The 25,161-nt window shown below is 34.3% G+C and overlaps 1 protein-coding gene across 1 annotated transcript in view; it reads right to left on the reverse strand.

The window, feature by feature from the left end:
- Window positions 1–8,115: 8,115 nt before the first annotated feature.
- Window positions 8,116–25,161, reverse strand: part of LOC120425564 (coiled-coil domain-containing protein lobo) — a 127,390-nt gene continuing 110,344 nt past the window's right edge. Inside the window, exons 3-6 of the mRNA XM_039590129.2 lie at window positions 13,396–14,423; window positions 13,264–13,330; window positions 8,867–9,079; window positions 8,116–8,804 (exon numbers count right to left, since the gene is read on the reverse strand). Coding sequence (XP_039446063.1) covers window positions 8,142–8,804; window positions 8,867–9,079; window positions 13,264–13,330; window positions 13,396–14,423 — 1,971 coding nt within the window. The 3' untranslated portion in view covers window positions 8,116–8,141. The remainder of the gene's footprint in view (window positions 8,805–8,866; window positions 9,080–13,263; window positions 13,331–13,395; window positions 14,424–25,161) is intronic.

Consider the following 25,161-nt stretch of genomic DNA (forward strand, 5'->3'; position numbering starts at 1 on the left):
ATGTATCCCTAGATCGGAACTTTTACCGTTCTTTTCGATCTTTTTAGATTCCCCACGATATACTCACAAGTTTTACCCTTCCTTGAGCTGTAGTTCATATTCATTCTTGTTGAAAATGTTGTCTTCTTGATCGTCTTCCAATGGTTTCCTGTAAATCCTTCGTATTAGCGTATAAAAAGTCTGAAAATATATTCTTAATCCATTGTTAAGTAAATTATAAAACACATGTTTACATTCAACTTTCATTCTGGGTGGCCTTCCCTTGTCCAATTATTCTCACACACATTCTTACTTGCATACATGTTGTTTTGGAACATTTAATAATCACACCATCTTCATTTGCTTGTCGTTGAAATTTCATTATTGTTCAGTCCGTTTGATTTGTTTTTATTTGTAGTTAAAAATTGCGTAATTGTTTTTCTAAAACCCTGTTAACCCATTTAAGCTCAATTAAGTATATTCCCAAAATTGCAACCCAACAGCTTCTTAATTGTTTTAACGTGTTTCATCACTGCTTCATTATTATGTTTATATTTGATCATTATCGCTTCACGTGTTTTTCAAAAAAAAAAAAATAATGTATAAACTCAGTACTGGTATTTTTCTTAATCTGTTTCTTTTTTAAACCCCATCAATTCAATCATATATAAAAATTATCTTTCATCCCAAATTCATAACATTCTTGTTTGCGCATTTTTTTAGATAATAATCATTCATATTTTGTTTAACTCAACATTAATTCATTTATCATATCAAATCAATCATATATTCTTTTTTCATGTTTATTTTTCTATATAAAAAATCAGTATTTGTAACACATTTGTTTGATTCATTTAGTTCTCTTGATAACAATCGTTTTTTTCTAATTCATCAATCATATCAATTCAATAAGTTTTTTTTTTATTATTATTTTTATTTTTGTTCAATATACATAAATAATCCCGTGTGTTAAAAATAAATATTTTCATTCCTTGTAGGCTTTTGATATTAATCGTTTATGATACTATGTCATTCATTGCATAAATCGCTTATTTTTTTACTTTATTTTAACTGTACTGTAATTGTCATTTCAAAATATTTTTCTTGTATTGGAGCATTTCATTTTAAATTATGATAAATGTATATTGTTAAAAAAAAAATATTAAATGTATTTTAATACGGGTACATTGTGAACTATCATTTAGTGTTATGTTAATCATTATATTTTCTAAGTCTATTATTATGTACATTTTCAAATTTGTTTCCATTTTTAATAGTGGTCGTTTGATCGCTGTTAAATTTAACGATATCGTAAGGGCCTCGCCACTTATTTTGTAACTTTTGACCAATTCCTGTTTGTACCATTTGTACCAAAACTCTATCTCCCCACATTGGTACCCAATCATTTGTCTTTTTGTCATAAATTTCCTTTCTTTTTTCTTTTGATAATATTAAGTTGTTTCTAGCAGTTTCATGAGCATCCTTGAATATATCTTTCATTGAACAAATATAGTCGTCATAATTTAAATCTGAATCATTGATTTTATAAATTGTGCTTGGTATTGTAGCTTTTCTTCCATACAAAAGTTCATAGGGAGAATATCCAGTTGATGAATTTTCTGTAGTGTTGTATTCAAACATAAAATATGGTATTAATTCATCCCAACATTGTGGATCTTTGCCAATAAAATTTCGTAAATAAACTTTCAACTCTCTATTTGATCTCTCTACTAAATTAGCTTGAGGATGATATGCACTTGTAACGATCTTTTTAATGTGCAATATTTTGCATGTATGTTGCAATAATTTGCTTACAAAGTTTGTACCTCGATCGGTTACAACTTCTTTAGGAGCACCAAATTTACAAACAAAGTTTTCGACAAAAGTTCTAGCAACAGTAGTACTTTCTTGGTTTTCCATGGGAGCTACAATCAAAAATCTTGTTAAATCATCTTGTATCACAAGTCCACAATTGTTTCCATTATTAGAAATTGGTAACATAACCACATCCATATAAATTTTATCAAAAGGTTCATACGATGTTGTCGTAATTTTCATTGGCATCTTATTTGCTGGCCATATTTTATTCTTTTGACAAGAATCACATTGCTTTACATAATTCAAAACATCTCTTCGCATATTTTCCCATGTAAATAGAGGACTCATTCTTTTAATCATTCGTTTACCTCCAACATGACCACCCAACGGTGCGTCGTGAAAATCTTTGAGCACTTGATCTCTGTCTTCTGGCTTTACATAAATTCGTTCATTTTCTGTTGCATACAGTGTAAATGACTTTGAAAGTTTCATTGCAAAACATCGTAATAAGTTTAGTTCCAACTCTGTTTTAAATATTCTATGAGAAATAATTTGTATAACTGATGCATCTTTAGCAAAATCAGGATAATCTTTAAAACTTTTAAATAAACCATCGAAAAATTCTTCATTTTTAACTGCTGAACGATATGTTCCATTCAAAATTAAACCCCAAATTTTCTTTTGCGGGAATACAAATATATTTTCATTGGTGTAATCCTTAATACCATGTGGAAGGTCAATGTATTTACTCAATTCTTTGTGTACCGTAACACTGTTTAATATCATAAAAGTAGCTTCGGCTTGTTCAAATGGTATAATATTTTTAGAAAATTTTAAAACGTTAAAATCGATATCTGTATCTTGGAAATCCTTGTAGGTAAATGTTTCATCGTTGCTATCATCGTCATTATCTAAGTTTATGTCAATTTGTTGAAGTCCATTCATATTATTATTCCAATTAGTGTTGTTTCTAGATAAATTCTTTCTGTTTGAAGTATTTGTTGTGTTTTGATTATCTGAAATATTTTGTCTATTTTGTTTTGCTTGTTGACGAGTTGTAATTGCTACTAATTTTGATGCTTGTTTATCATCTGCATGATCTTCATCATTATTTAAACGTGAGAGAAAATCTGCAACCACATTGTCCTTTCCTTGCTTGTAACGAATTTCACATCCAATGCCTTGGATTTTCAAACGAAGTTTTGTCAAAGTTGGTGAAGTTTCCTTCAAATGCCATAGAGCTACCAACGGTCTATGATCTGTGTAAACGATAAAATCTTGGTTATAGATAAAATGTTTGAAGTGGTCTACTGCCCAAACAATAGCTAGTAGTTCCTTCTCGATAGTAAAATAATTTCTTTCAGCCCCGATAAGCGCACGACTTGCGTAAGCGATAGGGTGATCATTTGATTTCTCATTAGTAAGAACTGCTCCGATAGCATAATCGCTAGCATCAGTTGTCAAAACAAATTTGTCATTGTAGTTCGGTCTAACTAAAACTGGTTCTGAAATTAAATAGTTCTTTAATTCTTCGAAAGCATTTTCACATTCTTGTGTCCAAATAAATTTCATATTTTTCTTTAATAATGCATTAAGTGGCTTACGTTTATCTGCAATGTTTGGAATAAATTTTCCATAAAAATTAATAGTTCCCAAAAATGATCTCACATTTTTAATCGTCTGCGGCCTTTTCATGTTTTTGATTGTATCAATATTTTCACTAGTTGGTCGAATACCTTCTTCATTAATAATATGACCCAAATATCTGACTTCTTTGTGTAAAATTTTACATTTTGATGGTTCAACTTTTAAATTATGTTCATGTAATGCATTCAAAACTTTATATAAATTTTCATTGTGTTCTTCGATAGTTCTACCGAATACAATAATATCATCCAAGTATACAAACGCATTAACTGGTTGTATTTCATAAATCAGTGTGAATGTAAATTTTTGAAATGTTGATGGACTATTTTTCAGTCCCATTGGCATTCTTAAAAATTCATAATGTCCTAGAAATGTTGAAAAAGCGGTCTTCGCAGCATCCTTTGGGTTAATTGGGATTTGATAAAATCCTGATTTCAAGTCAATAGTTGAGAAATATCGAGCATCTCCGATACTGTCCAAAATTTCGCTAATAAGCGGTATAGGATACACAAATGGTTTAGTAATTGTATTTAGGTCTCGAAAATCCACTACAATTCTGTAGCGTTTGTTGCCTTCGGCGTCTAAGTCTTTCTTTGGGATGCATAATACCGGTGCATTCCACGGACTTTTACTTGGGCGTATTATCCCTAATTTTAGCATTTCTTCCACTTGTTTTTCTACGTGTTTCTTGGTAGCTTCAGGAAATCTATATTGTCTTTTATTAATTGGAATTTCAGTTGTTGTCTCTATATCGTGCATGGTTAAATTGGTATAAGTCAACTCGTCACCCTCTAAATAAAATATTTCATTAAAATCATTCAAAATATTATTAATTTCTTGATTGATATCGCCTTTCAAGTGGTCTGTTTTAACCAATTCATAAATTTTTCTCATTCTTTCATTGCCTGTAAGTTTCTCATGCTTCATGTTTTCAATCACATCATAATCCCGATCATTTTCTAAATTCATCTCTTTTGGGTAATCTTGGTTATCATCATCAATTTCAATTTGATCACCATAATACTCTTCAATGCACGGTTGGATTCTGCCATTGCAGCCATTGTCATTATCATAATTATTTCCATTATTTTCATCATAATTTGTATTAAAATTGTCATAACTATTTGCTTCAATACCTGCCATATTTACTTTGTTTATATTTTCAATGTCATTGATTCTAAATAAATTGGTCATTTCATGATTATTATATTGCATATTATTTGTGTCAGGCGTTCGTAAAACTATGTTGTCGAAACTTTGACTAATATATAAGGTGTATTTCTTTAGAAAATGTGCTCCAAGAATTGCAACATCAGCAAAATGCTTCAAAATGTAAAACTTTTCCTCGTATTTTGAATTTCCTATCAATAAAATCATATTTACAGATCCTACTGTATCTTCTGCTATTCCATGAACCCCTCTAATGGAAATTCTATCGTTGAAATCAATGTTAGTTAAACGCATATTACTAACCACATCCCATCTTACAAAATTGTTACATGATGCGGAGTCAATTATAAATTTGTGAAATTTTGTTGGATTTGCCAAGGTAGCAATATTTGCATAAAATATTGAATCATTATTGAAATTGATTTTTAATGTTTCATGTGGTGGAATGTATTCGTTAAATTGCAGTTTAAAATTATTTGGAATTTGATTTTTATTGCGTCGACTATTTGTATAAGTTCGTTTTAAAGTGCTCTTTGCAGTATTCGTTTTATAACATTCATAAAATTTGTTAGCTTGATAATTATTCCTTTGATAAAATTTTTTATTTTTATTGTTCCTGAAATTTCTGAATTTTCTGTCAAAATTAAGGTTTGAATTTTCAGTACTAGCAAGTAACCTTTGTTCGAGAGTTCTTAAAGACTCTCTGTCAATTCGTTCATTTTCTAAAAATTCTAGCAAATTTTCCAACTTCATATGACGGTTATTAGTGGCAATTGCTTTGATTTCATTATTTATAATTCCAACTATAAAGTGGCTTTTTAAGCAATAAGCTGTAAATGAATTTTCGTTGTAACTTTGATCAATTTTTATGATTTCGTATTTTATGTCAAGAACTCTTCCTGCATATGATTTAAATGATTCATCCCGTCCTTGTTTCAGAGTTTCAATTTGTTCAATTATACTACCAAAATTAGTTTTGGTACCAAACTCCCTAATTAAATTTGCCTTGGTTTCTTCCCAAGTGTTTGCACGGATTCGGTTAATACGTGCTGCTGCTTTAAATTTTAGTTTCATAAAAACAATATTTAAAAATTTACTCTGATCTTCGCCTTCAGGAATTTGATCAGCATAATAATCTATTAATATTAAAAATTGCTCCAGTGAGTCTAATGACCCATCAAATTCTGGAATAAGCTGGATTAAATCCTTCATCTCCAAATTCGCCATCTTTAAGCGTGTTTTAAACTATTTACATCAAATTTGGGTATAACTTTTGTTTACTCACCCTAAACTGCCAGATTTCCATGGTCGTCTTCTTGGGTTTTCGATGCAGCTGAATTTCGTCTCCAGTTGATCCAGATGATTTCGTCATTGTTGAATTCCTAGTGTTGTCCATCGTTGGCCGGTTTTGAAATTTTCGATGCTTCTGCCATTGGTCGAGCCCGTTTTGATTCCATCTCGTACTGCTGCACATTTGCTTCCATCTTAGAACTCCTCACATAACATTTTCTTCAATTTAACTTTTTTTTTTTACACTATTTTAACTGTTTGTTACTTCGCGAAATCATTTTGTTCATTAACTTTCACGCATAGTCACATTTTCAACTCTCGGTTTTGTCCAATCATAATGGCGTGTCCAAACACACACAGCGTTGCTTTCCGCTAGTCACCACCTGAACGGCCCGAGCGGTTTAGGCTTTCAGGATTTTTTGTGATATTTACTTGTAGAGTCAAAACAGATCGGTTTACTTCACTTATCTGTATATTACACTTTTTGAAGATTACATTTTTGCGGTAACACTTTCAACTTTTACGCGCACGATCACATCACTTTGCATTGAGATCTTCGTCGAACCAGTTCTCTACGTTGAAGCCAGACTTGTCCTCCAGACCTCTTCGCCGAGCCATGCCAGACCCGAACTCCTAAGTCCCGGGTGGACTCTTCACGGCGGCTAAGTCCCGGCGGACTCTTCACAGCGGCTAAGTCCCGGCGGACTCTTCACAGCGGCTAAGTCCCGGCGGACTCTTCACAGCAGCTAAGTCCCGGCGGACTCTTCACAGCGGCTAAGTCCCGGCGGACTGCGGCCTCCACCGCTAAGTCCGGCTGGACTGGGGCCTCTGCTACTGGTGGCTGCTGGCGGGTCCGGCTGGTCTGGGGCTTCTTCAGGATCTGGAACTGGACTGGGCTTGAACTGGCTGGAACTGACTGGAACTAACTGGAACTAATCGCCCTCCTCAAGAATTTTGGGGTTTTTATAGTCAGTCCCCGAAAACTCTACTAAATTTTGTTCTGCTAAAAGTGGTCCGTTTCGATGAGAAGCATCGATGAACCTCATGAATTAAATTATGCAGACCTCTGCAATTCTTCATGACTTTCCGTATGGTGTAGTGAGTACACCTCAAAATCGGAAGTCATGGGTTCGAACCATTGTCGTGAAACTTTAAATTATGTTATTGGAATATTAAAATTATGTTCCTAAAACATTCTCAAAAATGTTGGTCAATAATGAGAAGGTCGAATTCTCCATTGAACAAACATGCCAATGAATTTGGTTAAGCCACACCCTCAATTTCCCCTGTGGAAAAACATCGCACATTCATAATTGAAAGCTTAACCATTTTTTTGATTGCCTAACAATTGGCGAAATTTAATAAAGGGCTTTTTCAGGTGAGGATGACTCACACCTGTACATAAGCTTAATTATTTGTCGCGCAACGCGAGCCGACGGGTAAAATTATTTATGCTTGCGTAAGCGCGCATGGTCAGAACTGTGGTGAGGATCGATAAATGGACAAATTTAATGATTTAAATTTGAGGTCGCTGCACCGGCATGGATCCTGTAAGTAGACTAGTGCAGAAAATGCAACGCCTCCCCCCGAAGTTATACCGAAAGGTGGTCCCGGGGGGAAAAGGGCACGGCGTTCAAGGACTGGTTTAGTGGGTCGGGAAAACTCTTTTTGTTTTCCCAACCCCACACTACCTGAGAAATGAATTCTCAGGTGTCTGATAGCAGATTCCGACCTTGTAAAAAAAAAAAAAAAAAAAAACACACACACACACACACACACACACACACACACACACACACACACACACACACACACACACACACACACACACACACACACACACACACACACACACACACACACACACACACACACGCACACACACCCACACACCCACACACACACATACACACACACACACACACACACACACACACAGATTTAGGCTTCGTTTGACTTATTGAACAACATGAACTTACATGAACAAAGTTTCATCAATTTTTTTGGACGAACCGTGTAGACAATTTGGATAAAAATAAATTTAAAATGATTATATTATTATTTATTCCGGTATGCTTGTCAGATGATTAATTTTGTGTTGATCATCTGAATGTGATATCCAGAACAAAACTATAGAATTTATTCGAATGTGGGATAAAATAAATATTAAAGTTTTATTGATATTCTTTCACGAATTTTTACCGCAAAAACACACACACAATGGCAAACAACATCAATCACTTCTCCTCAAACTTGACCTCCGCCGGCACCCTCCCGTTCAACCTCTCGTCCTCGTACAGCGCCCGGTCCAAATGTTCCGCCTTGTGCCGATACTCGTCCCTCAAGTTCTCAATCCTCATCTGAACCACGTTCTTGTTCAGCTCGATATTCTCCCCCTCCATGATAAACTTCTCGTACTCTTCGTCCTCAAAGTGTTCCTGGAACTTGGCCAAGAACCGCTTCAGCGAGTGCTCCTCCGAGGCCAGCTCGTCCAACCGGACGCGCATTTCGTCCTCCAGCTTGTGGTAGAACTGGCGCAGATCGTCCTTGCAGTCCTGATAGGCGGCCATTAGGCGTTCCTTGGCCGCGGGACTTCCGTCCAGTCGGAGCAGGTAGGGTGCGAGGAAGTCCGCCTGTTGCTTCTTGATGAGCTCTTCGCGAGCCTTGGTTTGTTCGTACTTTTCCAGGCGCATTCGACGGGCTTCCGAATTTCGGAGGGGGTCAAAAAGGCTGAAGGACAGTTTGGGGGATTCGATCTGCTTGCGGCGTTCCTTTAGGAGGGATTCGATTTCGACCACTCGGCGGTAGAAGGCACGCGTGGAAGCGTCTTCGGCTTTTAGCTGTTCGTTGAGGAGCAGGAACAGTTCCAGCTTGGTTGGTTGGGGGTCCCAGGGGTTGGACTGGAAGGGGAAATTTAGAGACAATCCAAATATTTTTTGAAATCTCAAGCCAATTTACTCACAATATAACCGGAGGTGCAGCTCGGATCGTACGGCACCTCCTCGCCCATTTCCGACTTTGGAGGTTTGATAAACTCTCTTGTAGAAGCCGTGATGCAGTCGTCTCCGTAATGGAACTGCAGCACGATCCGATTTTCGTCGACCAAACACGTGCGCGTCGCAATGTCCCGGACCGCTTCCTTGGCCACGTTGCGGTGATATTTTTCCGTTATTTGCTGCGTGCGTGCGAGAGAGCGAGAGAGTGTGGTAGTAGAATAAGAGAGAGCGAAATCAGTTAGAGAAAGGAGGAAATTTTATAGCAAGCGATGCTTGCGGGAAATTTGACCATGCGTTTGCTGTAGTACTAGAGTCGGCAAATTATCATGCTATAATTTGGTTCATGCTGGTCTTGAAAGCTTTGAGCTTTCAAGATATAAAGCTCATCACTATGCTATCCATTTATGCTTTTAGACAATTCAATTTGGAACGCACTATCAAGTTAATTTTATAATACGATAACTTCTCAACGATCTCAAAAACTGAGATAACACCTGTAACTGCACTACATCGCAGTTTAAAAAATTGAATAAATTTGGAAGGCGTCAAATTTTAAGATGTATCGTAAAACGGGGTGACTTTGATAGGTTTGCGATTCTTCCGCAAAATGAAAAGTACAATCAAAATACGTACGGAATGGTTTAGAATCATACTGACCGTGGTAGCGAAGTGTTCAAAGTACCTCAAGAAGGACTTTTCATAAAATTTTGAAAAGTTTAAAAAGTTAGTTGACTATAATTAAGAGAATGTTGATAAAAGTCATTATTTTAAACTTCTCAAAGTGTCATGAACTCTAGGAGAAGGTTAAATAATTTTGTAAATAACAAATAATATGTGTTTTTGAAACACAATTAAAAAAATCTTCAAAATTATAGGCAATTTCAGTTAAACAAATTTCATGTAAAATGCGAAAACTTGTAATTCGTGCTTCGATTCCATTTTAAAATGTATATTTTTTTATAAACAAAACTTGTTTTAACGAATTTAATGAAATTTCCAACTTTTTAGCAATTTTACCTAAAATTTATATGTAATTTATATGTTAAAAAGCTTATAACCTTAGTTAACTAAATATAAACATTGATTTTTTTTCTTAAAAACTATATCAGCTACTTTAGTGATGGTACATTTAACGTACAAATAAAGTTTGAACATCTTAAATATATATTAACAAGAAATACTATGACTATCAAAGTCACCCCTTAAAAAACTTTTTTTTCCAAAATAGTGCATGGACTTTGGGTAACCTAACCCAGTACATGTTTTAAAAATAATAATCTAGAGAAAACCCGTACCTGTTGGAAAATATTCCAAAAACAAATTGTAATCCAATCAAAGGCACCCCGGTTTACGGTACTTGTTCCAAGATATTTTAGTACCACGTTTTTTTTTTTCAACTGTAATTATGCATTTTTAAATAATTAACTCTCAAATACCCAACCCCACATCAAAATGGCATTTATCCAAAAATTCGTATAAAACAATTTCTTAAATAATTTCAAATCATTAAAAAAAACATTGCAGAGTAGAACTCTCAACTTTTAAGAAACTTGAATTTGATAATTCTACTTTTTTCATGTGACTTTGTTTAATTGACACACTTTATTACGACTGAAAACCTAATGGCTTTTATTAATATTTAAAATCGAAACAGGTACTGAAAGAATTTAAAAAAAACAGCAAATAGGCAAAAGATCATGTTTGAAGTTTTCAGAATTGGCCTAAACATATTTTTGGGGCTGTTGAACAGGCCAGATTAGTTAAAAATTTGTAGGGAACAGCGATGGAATAATCATCATTAAAAGAAAATCTTAGGACGTTCATCAAGAGAAAAAATCCAAAGGGATCATGGCTCTCTTCTCTCGCGCACGAAAGATCGGTTAAAGGAATCTAAAAAAATCATCATCTTGATTATTCAGCGAATCATCTTTTTCACTACTTCACTTGCAAGTGTAACGTCACACGTCGAAAAATGACCTGTCACATTTTGTAGAGGAAATACATAAAAAAAAAGAATTCGATTGCTCTAGTCCCGAGTTATAATTACAAATGTTTACGGTGTCAAGATAGCACGACAAGATTGAAACTTCTTTCATATGAAAAGTGACAAAAATGCACGGAGTTTTTTCGGTTTTTATTGAATGTCTCAGGATTGAAATCAAATTTTGCAGATCTGTGAAGGTCAAAAGATGAGGCATTGTGAGCTACACAAACTGGCGTACTTAACTTAATTGGTTCCTAAAATTAAGCTTAAATTTGTGATGTTATTAGTCAGTATTCTGAGTACAATGACCCTTTGTACAACCGCAAAGGATTTAAAATGAATTATTAAAATTAATTAAAAAATAATAACTTCGCGGCCCTTATTGGCAGAAAAGGACCAAAGTGGATCCATCGAAAAAATGTTGTCTTGTCATTTTTTTTCATTTAACTGAAAAAAAGTGATCATAAATGGTTTTTAACACTGGAACGCCCAACGCATGTCCAACTTACACGGACGCCCAAGCCTCCCAAAAAAGTTGGAACGGTAACTTCATCTTGCTGGTTCTCGGGCATAACTCAACCAATCGGGACGATTCTTGTTTCCAGGGATTTGTAAGAATGTCTAGATAATCCTAAAATTTAGCAGAACTTGATTTGAACAAACCTGTAATTTTTGCGACCAAAAACATCGTTCCAACATTTTCGATTTTTTTTAGAGGTTGGAACGATGTTTTTGATCGCAAAAATTAAAGATTTGATCAAATTGAGTTCTGCAAAATTTAAGGATAATCTAGACATTCTTACAAATCCCTGGAAAAAAGAATCGTCTTGATTGGGTGAGTTATGCCCGAGAACCAGCGAGTTGAAGTTACCGTTCCCACTTTTTTGGAGCCTTGGGCGTTGGAATGTTAATCGTGTTTTTAACCGTTGTACATACAAATTTACATAATATGACCCATTAAGCTATTTTGTGTCATTGGTTCACCCATACAAGGTTCCATACAATTTTGTAGTCGTACACTGCTTGATTATGGAAATTTTTTAAAATATAAAGTCGCTCATCGATTTGATTTTTATTTTTTTTTAAAGGCAGTATTCACATTTTTGAAGACTTCGAGATTTGAAGTGATGACATTCAGATAACGCTTCAGAGTGACTACAATCTGGTCTAGACAGACAAAAATGTATTGAAATTTTATTGAATTCAGAGAAATAATTGATAGGACACCAAATATCCAACACTACGTCATTTTGAAATTTTAGACTTGAACCCAAAATTAAAAATAAAACAAGGTTGCATGAGATTAGAAAATTTCACAAATGTTTCATTTTAACGTTGAAAACTGGACCATAAGTTGCTGAGTTCCCGGGCAGACGGTAATAAAAAAATCCATACCATTGCAATAACAAATACTGTTAATAGAACAGCAAGTGTTATGGATTTTTGAAAAATCCGTTTTTGCATAAGAGTTTAATAACAGTTTATGTTATCATAACAAAATTTGTTATTGATCTGATATTTGTTGAAAGCCAAAACATCTTTCGAATAACATTTTTTGTTATGGAAGAATACCTCCATTTGTTATTGGGATGATCGGATTAGTTGTTAAAATAACAAAAAATAATAACAATGATTTGTTCGAAGAATAACTAAAAATGTTATTAGTCTGTTATTACAATAACAATACAATAACAAAAAAAATCATTACGAATAAAAAATCTTGTTATAAATAACAGTTAAGTTATTTCCGTCTGCTCGGGATACTGGAAATAGCAAAAAAGGGGCTGTTTGGAAGCGGCTTTGATAACTGCAATTTTCCTGATTTTTCTTTTATTCGCTGTATCTCAGCAACCAGAGGTCAAATCTTCAATATTTCTTAGACAAAATTTTGGGAAGTTTTCTGAAAAAAGAGAAATAAGCTACAAAACTTTTTTTTAGTTCAAATCATTTAAAATTAAGAGAACAAATCTCAAAAACGGTGCACTTAATCAAAATTTTTGTGAAGCAATTTTCTTTCGCTAATTAGATATTACACTGAAAACTGTTGCATAAAAATACTTTTAGGGTAAGATTTATATTTTTTCCAAAAACGCATTTTTTTAAAATCGTAATTCGCGGCAGAATTGTTGGCCCTACTTCTCTATGGCTAAAAAAAAAAGGATTATGATTTTTTTTGAGATTGCAGGTATTTTTAACTTAATTTAAAAAGCTTTCTAGTCATGGAAAAGGTATCCCAAAAGTTTGAGCCAAATCAGAAATATAAGTAAAATCCATTTCAAGAGTAAGAGTCATAAATATATGAACAAAATTTCATTCTAGCAATCAAATAAAAAATACTGTCATCAGTGAACTCATAAGTTAATTACATAAAATCCTTACCGTAAGCTTGCAATCTTCGCTGGTTGTAGTATCTCTTGGAATGTTTTTGAACTCTCTGTAGTACAGTCTGGAAAGAGATTAAAATGTTATACTAAATCTGCCCCAAACCCATCCTCCACTCTTGATCCTCACAAATCCTCCCTCCTCTCGTAGTGCTCCTTCACGTACGTCGGATGATACACGAGCTCCCGCAGCGAATCGAACCTGTACTGATGAAAGAACGTCAACCGACACTCCCGATTCGGTTCCGAACTGCGCCTCAACGCACACAACGAATCCGCCCGTCCCCGCGCGAACCGCTCCTCAATATCCCGCGCTCCAAACTCGTACACGATCATCTCCAGCGAGTCATCCCGGTTGATGTACCACTCCCAACGGGTCACGGGGTGTTCGTAGTCCAGCGTTTGAAACAGTGTCAGCCGCTTGACGAGTCCGACGAGGTTCGAGTACGGGGCGAATCGCTCGTAGATCGATCGCTTGAAAAAGATGACCTTGGCTCCGCCGGGGTAGCGTTGTTCGAAGTTGGCCATCGATATTGTGAGGGGGGCCACCCAGGAGGCGGGGAGGTCCAGGTGCTTCTCCTTTTCCAGTTCTTCCTCGGTGGTCATGGGTTCCTGGTCTTCGGGGACGACGCAGTCCTCGCGCAGTTCGAAGGGTTCTCCTGGGAGGAAGTGCTCCCAGTCTTGGGTGTGCTTGAAATCCCAGCGCATGTTCTTGATGTCGCTGATGGGGTCCTGCTTGTTGACGTAATAGTTGTACTGGTTCCAGACGCTCTCGATGCCCAGGTAGTTGGGGGAGTCCACCTCGAAGCGGAAGCCGGACGCTGGCTCGATGAAGAAGGCGCTGGGTGGGAGGAGGACCTTCTCGCCGGTGTTTTGATCGATTGTGGTCTCACGGTAGCCGGGCTTGTAGCACCAGGGGGCGTTCAGAATGACCACGACCCAGGCGTGAATTCGGTGACCCTCTTTCGGATCTTCCGCGGGACGTTCCAGATCTTCAATCTCGCGGAGGCGTTCCTCGTAGCGCTTGCGCTCTTCCTCCTTGATCTTGGCCAGCTTTTCCTCCTCCAGCTCGAGCAGGTAGCGGCTGCGCAGGTCAGGTGGAGCTCGCAGTTGGTACTTGCTTGGCGGTTCAACGCCCTCGGGACTCCCTTTGGACTCCTGGAGTTGGGTGAGGGAGGGGGGGGGGGGTACAAAACGGAAGGAATTAGTTTGAGCTGCGGTTTTCGGAGAAGAAAAGCATATTTGAAGAAGAGACCACTAAATTGTAGCCGGGTAACAAGACACGCAGGTATGACATGTGGCGTTCGACATATGTTACCGGTTCAAATGAGGCTTTTCAAGGAGGCAGGCAAATTGAGGTTAGTGATCCTTTGCGCTGATGGATGCCTTTATAACTCGCTCCTCTTTCGCGCGGTTTTCGCGAAATTTAGTTTGCGTGCTCGGCGATCATCATCCACGGAGGAACCCAATTCATTAGGACACATGGATGATGAGGTCTTCGCGAAAGGCCAGAAAGAAGCGGAAGGGGCGGTACTAATTTGGGTGAGGTTTTGACAGGGGCTCGTGTTGCGTGTTTTTTTGTTTTTGTTGGTAAGTTAGGGGCAGATGTCGCTGACACTTGTAACTTGTTCTTAATAACTACTATCATTAAAGTGTAGAACAAATCAGCATTTAGTAAAGTTCTTCTTCAAATTAGAAAATTTCAAAGCATGGCCAAAATCGACCAACAACCTAAATTTTACTCAGTTGTGTTACATAATGGCCCAAATTGCGATTCTTGCCATTTTTCTTCCCATTTTGCCGTTCCCTCCGATTTATCGGAGCCTTGATCTTAGCTCTACCTTCTTACGCGATCTGATTATAATCATTAGCGTGCGGCGCTGGAGGCGCACAAAAGGGGTTCAGCAGGGACTTGGTGAGAAACGCAAAAATAAAACATATTTATTTAGGGTAAAAGGTTGAAATTTGAACACTCTTAATTTTTAATATTCACATGATTTTTTGTAATATGTTGAATGAGTAATCTTGAATCATTTAGTTTGATTAGGACGAAAAAGGCCGATATTATGTGCCTCCCCCCCCCCCTTAAATGTTTGAAAATCTGCCAAGAGAAATTAGTGCAGAACATGGTTGGATGATTTCTGCGTTCTGTTTAGCGTTTTTATCGTGTTTAAGTGTGTTAAATTTTCCCCTTGCCGTTCTCGCAAAATGTTAATATCGAAATTGTTATGACTAAAGCAAAGGTGGGAGAAGTTATCTAGTAATGTACTAAAAAGTTATCTAGTAAAGTACTAAAACTTGAAAAACATCGCCACTAGATAACTTTTTAGTACAGAAGTTATCTAGTAGCGATGTTTTTTTTTAAAAACATAGAATTTACTAGATAACCAAGCTACTAGATAACTTCTCCAATATTTTTGCTTACTAGATAACTTCGGAAATTTTTTCAATTTTTTCTGAAAAAATCGTCAAGTAGATAACTGAAATTCCACAAATATTTTGGCTTATTAGATAACTTCGGAGCATTTTTTAATAATTTCTGAAGTTACTAGATAACCAAGCTACTAGATAACTTCTCCAAAAAAAATTCCAATATTTTTGGCTTACTAGATAACTTCGGAATATTTTTTTAATAATTTCTGAAATTATCAGATAACCAAGCTACTAGATAACTTCTCAAAAAAAAATCCAATATTTTTGACTTACTAGATAACTTCGGAATATTTTTTAATTATTTCTGAAATTACTAGATAACCAAGCTACTTGATAACTTCTCCAAAAAAAGTTCAAATATTTTTGGCTTACTAGATAACCTCGTAATATTTTTTGATACTTTCTGAAATTACTAGATAACCAAGAAAATTTCAACACGTCATGAAAAAATAAATAAATAAATTAATTGTATGTTTGTTATGCAAAGTTAGTTTGAGGCAAAGTATTACATACTTATATTTTTGCTTTCATTATAGCTTTAGATCTAAGTCAAATTTGAACGTTTCATAAACATTTCCAAAAATGCATGATGATAATTTTGATGATATTTACTAGTTTCACTCACAGTGAAACATGTGCAATTGTTTCAATTACAAAGATTTTTGAACAAAATATTTTTGTTTTTATCCTTATTAGATAACTACGAAATATATTGGAATAAATTTTGAGTTTTCTGGATAACTTAGCTTCTAGCAATCTTTTCCTGAAATATCAGCAATATTTTCGCTTACAAAATAACATCTTCTAAAATTTATGAACATTTTCTAGCTTCGAAATATTTATGAATAATTTTATGTTGAATAACGTGATAACTGCTTTAAAAATTCCGGCAACATTTTAGATAGCTAGTTAGTTTCAGTATGTCTTTAATAATTTTATTTTTGCTGGCAATCCTTGTTGCTTTATTACTTCGGTTTATATTTGCATATACTCTTTTGTTTTTTTGAAAAGTTTTTACAGATCAGATACAAAAAAATACAAATTAACTTGTAAATTGGAGTGTAAACATTGACCATGCGATGATTTCAAATTTTAGAACATTTTAGTACATCTATGGAATTACACTGATACAAATCTAACAAGTCAGTTTAATAAAACTGCTTTATCGATGAATTGATATTGACGTTTATTCTACTATACCAAACAGTGAATCAAATGATTGTTAGTACATTGCGGTACGGAAACATTGCTTTAGCTTTCAATTAATCAACTGAATCATGTTGGATTTATAGATAATTTGATTGATAATAAGAAAATATAGTTTATTTCACATGCTTTCTTGCAGGAGTGTACAGACATTTATATGACACACTGTATGCTCTGATGGAAACCTACTTTACCGAAAGGTCAAACTTCATGTTGATTTTAAGCTTACGATGATTTTAAATAAATGCTTAGCTGTGCAGGCAGGGGCTCTTTCTCAATCGAAGTTGGAATGATTCAACAGTGATAAAATATTATAGTCTTATATCCAAAAGCGTCACATTTTTGTTTTGCAACGACAGATTTTTTTTAAGCATTTGCACATTTTTGCCTCGTATATAGCCATTCTATTATTTCATAAAATTATTTTTTTATGCAGCCATTTTATTGAGTGGCTTATATCGGCTAACGACCTTCTTTCGATAAACGAACCATAGTGGCCGATACAGTTGAAGTACATTTCTATAGGCGTTTATCTTCTTACCTACATCATCGGTCTGATAGCCGAGCGGGCTAAGGCGCGCATCCGCTTTGCTAGTGGTGGATTTGATTTCCGTCAGTAAAATATTTTGTTGTGTGTAGAATAACTGTAAATGCAGTGAATTTTTTTTTGCTCAGGTTGAGACAGTGGCTAGCAGGCTTCACTGAATACCAAGATCTGGTGCGCCGTGGTGCGGTTTTCGTGTCACTATAGAACCCAAATCGAACTGTTTATTGTCACACCATAGCAACTGTACCGGTGCACCCAACTGTATACCAAGATGCAACTCTACAGAATGTTTGATCCAAGTAAACCGAAGGTGACATTGTTTTGATTGAAGTTTGTCAGCCATCTTCTACATCTTCGGGGTGGCCTGGTGGTTGTTATCTCCGTCTTATAAACACGAGGTTCCTGGTTCAATCCTGAGTACAAATATTTTTGAGGTTTTTTTTTTTAATATTGATTGTCAAAATTACTGATTATATGCATTTTTTAAATAACTTCTTCAAATCTGCGACGCTTTGCCTATGCCTATTTCAGGATTATATGCACGAGAAGATAGAATTTTTTTTCATGACTCTATACGAAATTCTCTTTCTAAAGAATTATTCTACACAAATAAAAAAATCATTTTGAAAAATAAAATAAAATATGTCGAGATTCGAATTATTTTAATATACACATTTCAAGAATTAGGCTTTTTGAAAAATAAATTACGTTTTTTTTTTATTTTTTGCTCGTAAAAAAGCAGGTTTTGTGTACAGTCCAGATTCGATTTTCCACAGTCATGGAAAGTTTCCAAAAAGTATAGGGATAATTCTCTATCAACTCACATGAAATCGAGAAAAATTTGCCCCGACCTCTCTTCGATTTACGTGAAACCACTATAGTGGTGGATTTGATTCACGTCAGTAATATATTTTGTTGTGTGTAGAATAACTGTAAATGCAGTGAATTTTTTTTTTGCTCAGGTTGAGACAGTGGCTAGCCTTAAGGCTAGCAAACTGACATGCTGCTGCAGAAAAACTTCATGTTTAATTATACAGCAAAAAAAAAAGCAATGGTAAAATCTCTTGCAAAAGCATGCACAGCACCTCTGTGAGTCAGAACATGAAATATTGTATGAGAAAATGTGTACACAAAAAGAATATACTAAAGAAAAAAATGCATTCCTTAAAAACAACATCGATTTGGCGAGGCGCTTCCAGAGTTAAAAATCCGCGACCCAACCCTCTCGGCTATCTCATTATCTCGAGATTTGTGGGATCAATACCGATGTAGCAGTAATTTGTCCATTCACCATATACAGTTAATACAGTATACGACGTACGGGAAACCTACTGCTACATTGGTGTTGATCAAGCTGTTTTCTAGACGGTGAAATAGCCGAGAAGGTTGGGGCGCAGCCCTGGTTAGCTGGAAGCGACTCTCTCCGAATCAATGTATTATTTTGGGGTGTGCGATATATTTTTTTTCGTATGTGCAACGTATAGGAGCAGTGCGTGGCCGAATGGTTACGCTGTCCGCTTTGTAAGCGGATGATTCTGGGTTCGATTCCCATCTGCTCCAACCTTCCATCGGATGAGGAAGTAAAATGTCGGTCCCGGCCTTGGTTGTTAGGCCGTTAAGTCATTCCAGGTGTAGGAGTCGTCTCCATGCCATAAGTACAAACAACACACCAAACCAAGCCTACTCCGGTGGAATCGCTAGCGGCGGTTGGACTCGCAATCCAAAGGTCGTCAGTTCAAACACTGGGGTGGAAGGTTCCTTGGAGTAGAAAGAGGTTTGGGTGCTCTCCCCATTCAAGCCTTCGGACTCCTAGGTTCGAGCAGAAACTTGCAATAGAGACCACAAAAGACCCGGGGGTCGTCAATGTGGATGGTTTGTTTTTTTTTTTTTGAACGTATACCACGTTTTTTCATAAAATATGACATGCGTTTGGTCACAAATGTGATTTTACAAAGATTTTTTACAGAGTAAATATTGTTCAGTTAAAATCGATTCGGCCTTAGACAGCCGGCTGTGGAAAAACTGAATCAATGTTAACATTTGGGAAATTTTCAAACAAACATTCTGCTTGAACAAACGCGAATGAACCGAAAAGGAGACAAAAACTGACTTCCACTAATTCACTATTCTACTTTTTTCTTAAATTAACGAATCCGAGATATTAAGATCAGTGCAATGAGTATAAGGCTTAGTAGTCTCTGGCTAACCAGAACAATGTTGTAATTATTTTCATTTACTCATTTCAAGAATGAGGCTTTTTGAAAAATAAATTACTTTTTTTATTTTTTGCTCGTGAAAAAAAGTTACCCCTTAGGACAAAGTTTCACGTAAATCGAAGAGAGGTCGGGGCAAATTTTTCTCGATTTCATGTGAGTTGATAGAGAATTATCCCTATACTTTTTGGAAACTTTCCATGACTGTGGAAAATCGAATCTGGACTGTACACAAAACCTGCTTTTTTACGAGCAAAAAATAAAAAAAAAACGTAATTTATTTTTCAAAAAGCCTAATTCTTGAAATGTGTATATTAAAATAATTCGAATCTCGACATATTTTATTTTATTTTTCAAAATGATTTTTTTATTTGTGTAGAATAATTCTTTAGAAAGAGAATTTCGTATAGAGTCATGAAAAAAAATTCTATCTTCTCGTGCATATAATCCTGAAATAGGCATAGGCAAAGCGTCGCAGATTTGAAGAAGTTATTTAAAAAATGCATATAATCAGTAATTTTGACAATCAATATTAAAAAAAAAAAACCTCAAAAATATTTGTACTCAGGATTGAACCAGGAACCTCGTGTTTATAAGACGGAGATAACAACCACCAGGCCACCCCGAAGATGTAGAAGATGGCTGACAAACTTCAATCAAAACAATGTCACCTTCGGTTTACTTGGATCAAACATTCTGTAGAGTTGCATCTTGGTATACAGTTGGGTGCACCGGTACAGTTGCTATGGTGTGACAATAAACAGTTCGATTTGGGTTCTATAGTGACACGAAAACCGCACCACGGCGCACCAGATCTTGGTATTCAGTGAAGCCTGCTAGCCACTGTCTCAACCTGAGCAAAAAAAAATTCACTGCATTTACAGTTATTCTACACACAACAAAATATTTTACTGACGGAAATCAAATCCACCACTAGCAAAGCGGATGCGCGCCTTAGCCCGCTCGGCTATCAGACCGATGATGTAGGTAAGAAGATAAACGCCTATAGAAATGTACTTCAACTGTATCGGCCACTATGGTTCGTTTATCGAAAGAAGGTCGTTAGCCGATATAAGCCACTCAATAAAATGGCTGCATAAAAAAATAATTTTATGAAATAATAGAATGGCTATATACGAGGCAAAAATGTGCAAATGCTTAAAAAAAATCTGTCGTTGCAAAACAAAAATGTGACGCTTTTGGATATAAGACTATAATATTTTATCACTGTTGAATCATTCCAACTTCGATTGAGAAAGAGCCCCTGCCTGCACAGCTAAGCATTTATTTAAAATCATCGTAAGCTTAAAATCAACATGAAGTTTGACCTTTCGGTAAAGTAGGTTTCCATCAGAGCATACAGTGTGTCATATAAATGTCTGTACACTCCTGCAAGAAAGCATGTGAAATAAACTATATTTTCTTATTATCAATCAAATTATCTATAAATCCAACATGATTCAGTTGATTAATTGAAAGCTAAAGCAATGTTTCCGTACCGCAATGTACTAACAATCATTTGATTCACTGTTTGGTATAGTAGAATAAACGTCAATATCAATTCATCGATAAAGCAGTTTTATTAAACTGACTTGTTAGATTTGTATCAGTGTAATTCCATAGATGTACTAAAATGTTCTAAAATTTGAAATCATCGCATGGTCAATGTTTACACTCCAATTTACAAGTTAATTTGTATTTTTTTGTATCTGATCTGTAAAAACTTTTCAAAAAAACAAAAGAGTATATGCAAATATAAACCGAAGTAATAAAGCAACAAGGATTGCCAGCAAAAATAAAATTATTAAAGACATACTGAAACTAACTAGCTATCTAAAATGTTGCCGGAATTTTTAAAGCAGTTATCACGTTATTCAACATAAAATTATTCATAAATATTTCGAAGCTAGAAAATGTTCATAAATTTTAGAAGATGTTATTTTGTAAGCGAAAATATTGCTGATATTTCAGGAAAAGATTGCTAGAAGCTAAGTTATCCAGAAAACTCAAAATTTATTCCAATATATTTCGTAGTTATCTAATAAGGATAAAAACAAAAATATTTTGTTCAAAAATCTTTGTAATTGAAACAATTGCACATGTTTCACTGTGAGTGAAACTAGTAAATATCATCAAAATTATCATCATGCATTTTTGGAAATGTTTATGAAACGTTCAAATTTGACTTAGATCTAAAGCTATAATGAAAGCAAAAATATAAGTATGTAATACTTTGCCTCAAACTAACTTTGCATAACAAACATACAATTAATTTATTTATTTATTTTTTCATGACGTGTTGAAATTTTCTTGGTTATCTAGTAATTTCAGAAAGTATCAAAAAATATTACGAGGTTATCTAGTAAGCCAAAAATATTTGAACTTTTTTTGGAGAAGTTATCAAGTAGCTTGGTTATCTAGTAATTTCAGAAATAATTAAAAAATATTCCGAAGTTATCTAGTAAGTCAAAAATATTTGAATTTTTTTTGGAGAAGTTATCTAGTAGCTTGGTTATCTTGTAACTTCAGAAATTATTCAAAAATATCTAGTAAGTCAAAAATATTGGAATTTTTTTTGGAGAAGTTATCTAGTAGCTTGGTTATCTAGTAACTTCAGAAATTAATATAAAATGTTCCGAAGTTATCTAGTAAGCCAAAAATATTGGAATTTTTTTTTTGGAGAAGTTATCTAGTAGCTTGGTTATCTAGTAATTTCTGAAATTATTAAAAAATATTCCGAAGTTATCTAGTAAGCCAAAAATATTTGTATTTTTTTTTGAGAAGTTATCTAGTAGCTTGGTTATCTGGTAATTTCAGAAATTATTAAAAAAATATTCCGAAGTTATCTAGTAAGCCAGAAATATTGGAATTATTTTTGGAGAAGTTATCTAGCAGCTTGGTTATCAAGTAACTTCAGAAATTATTTAAAAATATTCCGAAGTTATCTAGTATGTCAAAAATATTGGAATTTTTCTTTTTTGAGAAGTTATCTAGTAGCTTGGTTAACTAGAAACTTCAGAAATTATTCAAAAATATTTCAAAGTTGTCTAGTAAGCCATAAATATTGGATTATTTTTTTTTGAAGAAGTTATCTAGCAGCTTGGTTATCTAGTAACTTCAGAAATTATTAAAAAATATTCCGAAGTTATCTAGTAAGTCAAAAATATTGGAATTTTTCTTTTTTGAGAAGTTATCTAGTAGCTTGGTTAACTAGAAACTTCAGAAATTATCAAAAAATATTCTAAAGTTATCTAGTAAGCCAAAATTATTTGAATTTTTTTTTTTGAGAGGTTATCTAGTAGCTAGGTTATTTAGTAACTTCAGAAATAATTAAAAAATATTCAGATTTTAGCTAGTAAGTCAAAAATATTTGTATTTTTTTGGAGAAGTTATCAAGTAGCTTGGTTATCTAGTAACTTCAGAAATTATTAAAAAATATTCCGAAGGTATCTAGTAAGCCAAAACATTGATTTTTTTGTTTGGAGAAGTTATCTAGTAGCTTGGTTATCTGGTAATTTCAGAAATTATTAAAAAAATATTCCGAAGTTATCTAGTAAGCCAGAAATATTGGAATTATTTTTAGAGAAGTTATCTAGTAGCTTGGTTAACTAGAAACTTCAGAAATTATCAAAAAATATTCTAAAGTTATCTAGTAAGCCAAAAATATTTGAATTTTTTTTTTGAGAAGTTATCTAGTAGCTAGGTTATTTAGTAACTTCAGAAATAATTAAAAAATATTCAGAATTTAGCTAGTAAGTCAAAAATATTTGTATTTTTTTGGAGAAGTTATCTAGTAGCTTGGTTATCTGGTAATTTCAGAAATTATTAAAAAAATATTCGGAAGTTATCTAGTAAGCCAGAAATATTGGAATTATTTTTTGAGAAGTTATCTAGTAGCTTGGTTATCTTGTAACTTCAGAAATTATTCAAAAATATTTCAAAGTTGTCTAGTAAGCCATAAATATTGGATTATTTTTTTTGAAGAAGTTATTTAGCAGCTTGGTTATCTAGTAACTTCAGAAATTATTAAAAAATATTCCGAAGTTATCTAGTAAGTCAAAAATATTGGAATTTTTCTTTTTTGAGAAGTTATCTAGTAGCTTGGTTATCTGGTAATTTCAGAAATTATTCAAAAATATTCCGAAGTTATCTAGTAAGCCAGAAATATTGGAATTATTTTTGGAGAAGTTATCTAGTAGCTTGGTTATCTGGTAACTTCAGAAATTATTAAAAAATATTCCGAAGTTATCTAGTAAGTCAAAAATATTGGATTTTTTTTTGGAGAAGTTATCTAGTAGCTTGGTTATCTAGTAACTTCAGAAATTATTAAAAAATATTCCGAAGTTATCTAGTAAGTCAAAAATATTGGATTTTTTTTTGGAGAAGTTATCTAGTAGCTTGGTTATTTAGTAATTTCAGAAATAATTAAAAAATATTCCGAAGTTATCTAGTAAGTCAAAAATATTTGGATTTTTTTTTGGAGAAGTTATCTAGTAGCTTGGTTATTTAGTAATTTCAGAAATAATTAAAAAATATTCCGAAGTTATCTAGTAAGTCAAAAATATTTGGATTTTTTTTGGAGAAGTTATCTAGTAGCTTGGTTATCTAGTAACTTCAGAAATTATTCAAAAATATTTCAAAGTTGTCTAGTAAACCATAAATATTGGATTATTTTTTTTTGAAGAAGTTATCTAGCAGCCTGGTTATCTAGTAACTTCAGAAATTATTAAAAAATATTCCGAAGTTATCTAGTAAGTCAAAAATATTTGAATATTTTGGAGAAGTTATCTAGTAGCTTGGTTATCTGGTAATTTCATAAATTATTAAAAAATATTCCGAAGTTATCTAGTAAGCCAGAAATATTGGAATTATTTTTGGAGAAGTTATCTAGTAGCTTGGTTATCTTGTAACTTCAGAAATTATTCAAAAAAATTTCAAAGTTGTCTAGTAAGCCATAAATATTGGATTATTTTTTTTGAAGAAGTTATCTAGCAGCCTGGTTATCTAGTAACTTCAGAAATTATTAAAAAATATTCCGAAGTTATCTAGTTGGGGAAATCTACCCATTTTAATCCTAATAAGCGGTCGTGTTTGAATGATGCTGGATAATCTAGAGTCTCTCTTGAATTTTACTAAAACCAAGTACACCAACGAGTAGAGCAAGTTTTTGTGAACATTTCTGTTTATTTTCACTTTCACTAAAAGTTATTCTATTTCTTTACCAAGCATTTAACAAAAAAAATTCCCAAGGTTATTCTAATCGAGGCGAATGCATTGGGCCACGCCCATTTTTCTAATATCGGCTTAGTTCTTTTTTCTTCCAACACTCTGTCGAGTGTTGCCATTTGCGCTGACAGTTCAAACGAACACTCACGAAAAGTGGCATTTATAGGGAAAGTTTCCTGGCATCGCTGGCTGTGCTGCTGGTGGTGTTGACGGCCAGCCTTTGTTCTTTTTTGCCTTCGTCTCTCGCTCGGTTTTCTTCAGCCTTCGATTG

This window comes from Culex pipiens, chromosome 1 (genome assembly GCF_016801865.2).
Source record: "Culex pipiens pallens isolate TS chromosome 1, TS_CPP_V2, whole genome shotgun sequence".
Lineage (NCBI taxonomy): Eukaryota > Metazoa > Arthropoda > Insecta > Diptera > Culicidae > Culex > Culex pipiens.